This window comes from Phaseolus vulgaris, chromosome 4, assembly GCF_000499845.2.
Source record: "Phaseolus vulgaris cultivar G19833 chromosome 4, P. vulgaris v2.0, whole genome shotgun sequence".
Taxonomy (NCBI): domain Eukaryota; kingdom Viridiplantae; phylum Streptophyta; class Magnoliopsida; order Fabales; family Fabaceae; genus Phaseolus; species Phaseolus vulgaris.
In genome coordinates, this window is record NC_023756.2 from 33,660,995 (window position 1) to 33,667,295 (window position 6,301).

Below are 6,301 nucleotides of genomic sequence, written 5' to 3' on the forward strand. Positions count from 1 at the left end.
TTTGGCTATGATGTTTATACACGATTCACGAATATAAACTCTTTTACCACTGCTAATTTTATGTGTTGCTTTTCCAACCTAATTTACAAATATTTTCTCAAGGCCAATCATAGATGCAAACCACTTTAACTATTTAGTTTGGCATATCCTTTAAAATGAAACAACGTTGTCTGAACCAAGAACGACTACACTATGAACAATGAACCATAAAACTCTCTCATTCTCTTTTAAGAACAAATTTACAACTAAACTTGTTTTTATATCTTTCATTATTGCTGACACTAACAAATTTGGGTAGTAAATTTGGGTAGGACGCATCGTTATTTAAGATGAATGCAAAATCTTCACATTATTGATAAAACAATAGAAGACAATGAAATACATAAACTTATTGAAACACTGATTTTGCATTACACTGTGAACCTCAATACTACTTATCCTACTCCTCCAGTAATCCATGTAGCTTTCATCCAAGATTGAATTCTGAAGTTAATCTTCCATAAACTGCAAACTCTGTGACACAATTCACATACATTAGTCCTCATGAAGGAAAAATAGACTTAATTAAGAGGTTTTTAAACCTCAGAGAACTTGTTCCAAAACCAGAAAACTTATATAAACAGAGCACGCCATCTATAATATGCTTATTGCAAGTAAAATAATAATTTTCTGGAAAATTACTATTAGTAAAGGCACTAACTAATTAAAAAAAAAAGTAGAATTGGACAAACTCCATATTTAGATTTGAAATTAATGCGACCATGCAGACCAATTTGTGGGTGTAAGAGACATACAAGTTAAAAGAATTAATAAATAAAGACTAAACAACTTGATTGGTACCGAGATAAACAATATTACTTTAAAAAATAAACACATTCTCACTTTGATTTAAACCAAAACAGAGAAACATACCTGTTAACTATCCTTTGAGCCACCTATGACACTTGACAACGTTCAGTTCAGCCATTAAAAGTATATAGTCTATCAGTCTGTTCAAGAATCTCAAATAAGAAATTCTCCATGGCTGCCAAAATAGCATTGACCCAAATAAGCCCCAAAAGCCGGCAAAGAAACCTAACCCCAAGCTCATGTATAATGCTCCACAGAAAATTGAATTGTCTTCTTCTTCACCATCAATTGCTGGTTCTTGAGGTTTATGCATTGTTTCGTCTCCAGGACAACTTTTGTTGAGTTGCTCTCCACAAAGATCAACATTTCCTTCAAAACAAGAGGCATCAAAGGTTTCAAAATGTCTCCCTCGAGGGATTCTTCCACTGAGATTATTGTTTGATAGGTCTAACACACCAAGGCTATCAATGTTTGGAAGAGTAAAAGGAATATTGCCAGAGAAATTATTTCTTGATAAGTCCAGGAATTCTAGCGAACTTAAATTCCCAATACTAGAAGGAATCTTTCCATGGAAGTTGTTTCTTGATAAATTCAAAGAAACCAATCCAAGTAAATATCCAACCTCCTTGGGTACTTCACCTATTAAATCATTACTTGAGAGGTCAATGCTCTTAAGAAGATTTTCTGGATTCCAAAACTCATACTCCTGACCTTTCCACGATAATAACAAGTAAGAGTCATAACTATTTCCATGATATTCTAGAACTGAAATTTGTCGTTTCTTTACAATTTCCCTTTCCATTACGCTCGTTTCCATTAATGTGGTAAAATTTGCCAGACATGTAGGAATTTCTCCTGACAAGTTATTCCTTGAGAGGTCCAAGACTTGAATTTGCCTCAAATAGCAGAGATGTACAGGAACACTTCCAAAGAAACGATTTACTCGTAAGCTCAAGATTTTCAATTGTGGCATACTTTCCCCAATCCAAGAGGGTACTTCACCAGACAACATATTTTTACTTACATCCAATAAAGCTAAGCTAGAGCAGTTCTTCAACGTGAGTGGCAGTTCTCCAATAAAACTGTTATTTCGTAGGACCAGAGCTTCCAAATTAACAAGAGAACCCAGAGACTGTGGAATCTTCCCTGATAATTTATTATTTCTTAGATCAAGAAATCGTAGTGAACTTAGATGTTCCCAACAGTCAGGAAGTTGTCCCGCTATTTGATTATTTGATAAATCCAAAGTAAACATATCTGTTGCCACTGTATTTTCGCACAATAATATATTTAAATTCGAAAACTTATTTTCTGAAAGATCTAATATTCCAACGTGGGACAAGAATGTAGGAATTACACCTTCAAATTTATTTGAATTTAGAATTATTGCCTTTCTTGTGCCATCGTTGAGAAACTTCATCGTTAAATTTGGAATCGGACCTTTGAGACTGTTGTAAGACATATTCAACTGTGTTATAGTTGGTATATTGTTCCAAAACCAATCTGGTACAAAATCATCAATCCCTGCATCAGAAATATCAAGGTAGCGTAGCTCCCTTTGATCTTGGAGCCAACTTGGGAAGCTAGGACCCAACTTGCAAGAAGCTAGTCCTAAAATAAATAATTGGAAAGGTGGAATTGCGCTAGCACCAGCCGTTAGAGACAATGAGTTATCTGATAAGTCTAGTTCCATCAATTTCCACAAATTTGTGAGATCCAACTCATTGATATCACCCTTCAAGTAATTCTCCTCAAGATGAAGAGACAGCAACTCATAAAGGAACCCAATGCTTTTTGGTATTTCTCCGGTTAACTGATTGTTGGAAAGATCTAAATACCTCAAAGATGAAAATGTTGAAAGATTAGGTAGCTTTCCAATAATCACGTTATTAGATAAGTTTAGATCCTCTAATACAGGGTTCTTGCACCTTGAAGAATTTTGAATGAAGCTAGAAATTTCCCCACTCAAGTTGTTATGGCTAAGGTCTAAGTCCTTTAAAGTGCATATGCTGCCAAGGGAAGCTGGAATCTTGCCTTGTAGTTTATTACCAGCAAGATCAAGACCTTCAAGAAAGTTCATTACTTTTCCAAATTCAACGGGAATGAGACCTTCTAACATGTTATCATGAAGGTCTAATTTCTTTAGTGTGCATATGCTGCCAAGGGAAGCTGGAATCTCGCCTTGCAGTTTGTTACCAGAGAGATCAAGAACTTTAAGAGAGTTCATTACTTTCCCAAATTCAACAGGAATGGGACCTTCTAACATATTATTATTAAGGTCTAAGTTCTTTAATGTGCATATGCTCCCAAGGGAAGCTGGAATCTCACCTTGCAATTTGTTACCAGAGAAGTCAAGAACTTCAAGAAAGTTCATTGCTTTCCCAAATTCAACAGGAATGGGACCTTCTATCAAGTTAAAAGAAAGGGAAAGACTTTCAAGATTGGTGGTGAAGTTGAAAAGCCAGTGAAATACGGACGATGATTTCAATAGATTAGATGAGAGATCAAGGGTGACAAGAGAATGGGAATTTTTAATGGAATCAGACGACACAACAAAACTTTCGTCAGTGAGATTGCAGTAGCGTAAGTTAAGGTTTTGTAGTTTGGTGCTGAAGTTTAAATTCCCTTGAAATATATTCAGATTATTTTCAGAGAGGTCAAGGATGACAAGAGAAGGCAAGTTTGGATAGTGAGGAGACGACAAAACAATTTTATTACTAGAAAGATGAAGCTCTTGGAGATTAGGGCTATAGTTGGACAACAATTGAAATGTTGATGATGTGAGCATATTATGGGAGAGATCAAGGATGGAAAGAGAAGTGGAAATGTTGGAATGAGAAGGAAACAAAGATGAAATATGATGATCATCTGAGATATCACAGTCGACTAGACTCAACTCTCTTAAGTTTGGAATATGCTCTCTAATCATTGAAAGCCAGTAGGGAGAGAAGCTAAGATTAGAAAATGAATAGAGGCCAAGAGTTGTTAATGAAGAGAGAGAAGATAGCCAATGTCCATCTTTTAATTTAAGACCATAACTACCATCAAGTCTAAGATAATGCAAGAGAGGAAGATTTCCAACCTGGAAAGGGAGTGCTCCGAAAAATGAATTTCCTGAAAGATCGAGATACATCAAATGTGAAAGATTTCCAAGTTGAGAAGGAACTTCTCCATCAAGATCAGTTCTTCCAAGGTCAAGATATTGCAGATTTGAAAGCTTTCCAAGTTGAGAAGGGATGGTTTCATCAAGACCAGTTTCTTTAAGATCAAGATACTTCAACTTTGAGAGATTTCCCAGTTGAGAAGGGATTCCCCTAATAAAACGTGAATATGATAGATTAAGATATCTTAAGTTTTTGAAGGAGCCCATTTGCTCTGGGATTTGACTGCCACTAATATCAGGATGAGAACTAAGATCCAAATATTCCAAATTTTGCAAGTCAAGCAATGAAGTGATATTGAATGAACCTGACAAATAATGCGATTCTGAACCACGAAGATCAAGCATCTCTACGTGACCAGTTTCATTGTTGCACTCAATACCTTCCCATCCGCAACAATCTCTGTTATTTTCATCATCCTTCCACGTGGACAGCATGCCACACTGATCTTCCACACTTTGTTTGAAATTAAGGAGTGCTTGTCTCTCTTTCTCTCTGCATTTCACATGTGAACTCTCTGATGGCCACTTCAATCCAAGAACTGATACTTTGGTATGATCAAGGCACACAAAAACTGCTAACAATATTTTTAGAAAGTAACGGCCCATTACAATTTTCTAGATGTGAAGTTTGTGGTATGCTATAAACCTTGATATGAGTATAGCACAAACTACCAATAATGATTTGCGATATGTATTGAATGCACCCAAACAGGGTTTAAGTAGTTTGCCTAATTTACATGAATGAGGCTTGGCTTAATTTCTACGCCCTGTCTTATTCACTATTCCAAGTCAAGCAAGGAAGAACGTTTCAAAGGTAGAATTATGAATAATGGTGTGAAGCTTTGATTATTCATACTTTATTTTGTAAAATTTTATAAAATTATCATTTAACGTGATACATTAAAGAGATGGAAGAGAATGCTCAGCACTCAGCTATCATTTATTAGACAATAACTAAGAAATATAGATTAAAAATAAAGATTAAGTTAAATTAAATAATGAAGTTTACTTTTATAATTTTTAATAATATAAAATACTAGTTCTAAAAGAGTTGAAGAAATTGTAGCCATAATTGTTAGTGGTCCAAGGAAAATGATCGTGCAAAAGCTGAGTCTTCTGTGTATTAATTTTCCACATCATCCCGTTGTTATCAACTTTAAAATACCGAAGTCAATATTTCTTTTTCTTCTTTTCCCACAACATAACATCGCCAAATATTATTTTTCCTTCATTTCCTAAAACAGAATATCGAAGTCTATTAAAAGTTCTACATATTTAAAACAATCAATATAGTTCTAATTAATAGTTAAATCAACAAAAATAATCAAAATAAAATATCTGCTAAAGGCAATATAAGATAAATATAAAAATACGTAAACATAAAAGTGTAAATTAATTAAAAAATCTTACAATAAAATTACATTAATAATAATAATAAGAAGAATTTACCATTTTGTATGTACATGTAGGAAATTAACCCACGGCCTATAATTATATAATCTTCGTTTTTAGGACTCCTACTGTTATGTGACGCCAAAAAATAAATAATTATCTTGTATCCTTTATATTTTTCACAGTTTTTAATTTAATCTTATTATTGATGATCTTGACCTGATGATACAAACGAAAGTTATGTCCAATAAGTATTAAATATTATTCAAATATAGATTCTTTTCAAATCCAACTGATATGTTTTTTAAACAGATTATACATTTCTTTGATATTAAATAATAGGGATTGAATTTATTATAGTAATTTTTTCGGTTCAAAAGTGTAAAAACCTTTGGTAAAAGTCCATTCCACTTTTTCTTCTTTTTGTTTTCTTATTTAATTTCTATTCATTATCTCTATCTCTCATTCTCTCCCATCTCTCTCGATTTCTCCCTTCATTCTTCATTCTTCATCTTTCGTTCTTTCACATATTATTTTGTTGTATAGAAGCTAGTGAGCTTCAGAACATTTTCAATTGATCAAATTTCATTTCGGAGTAAGTTTTTTTTTTTCTTTCTAAATCTCTCAATTCTTTTATGTGCTAGTATTTGAATTCAATAATGATTTAGTTAGTTCAAAAGTTCATTCTCTCAATTAGTTTAACTGTTAACTAAAGTTTGGTATGGGTAGGTTTTATTGAACTTGGTACCAAAATAACAACTTGAGAATTTACAACTAAAAATAAAAATAAGAGCAAAACTAATAATATAATTTTACTAATGGAAAGAAATAATTCCTATATCTAAATATAAGAAGAAAGTAATAACATCTTGAAATTAGGAAAAATAATTACTAAGA

The 6,301-nt window shown here is 33.1% G+C and overlaps 1 protein-coding gene across 1 annotated transcript; it reads right to left on the minus strand.

Moving 5' to 3' along the window:
• Positions 1-289: 289 nt before the first annotated feature.
• On the minus strand, positions 290-4,704 carry LOC137837546 (receptor-like protein EIX1). The gene is made up of 2 exons (XM_068646566.1): positions 913-4,704; positions 290-513 (listed from the first exon to the last, which is right to left on the minus strand). Exon 1 carries the CDS (start codon positions 4,616-4,618, stop codon positions 920-922), a length of 3,699 nt encoding a protein of 1,232 aa, XP_068502667.1. The 5' UTR covers positions 4,619-4,704; the 3' UTR covers positions 290-513; positions 913-919.
• Positions 4,705-6,301: the final 1,597 nt, after the last annotated feature.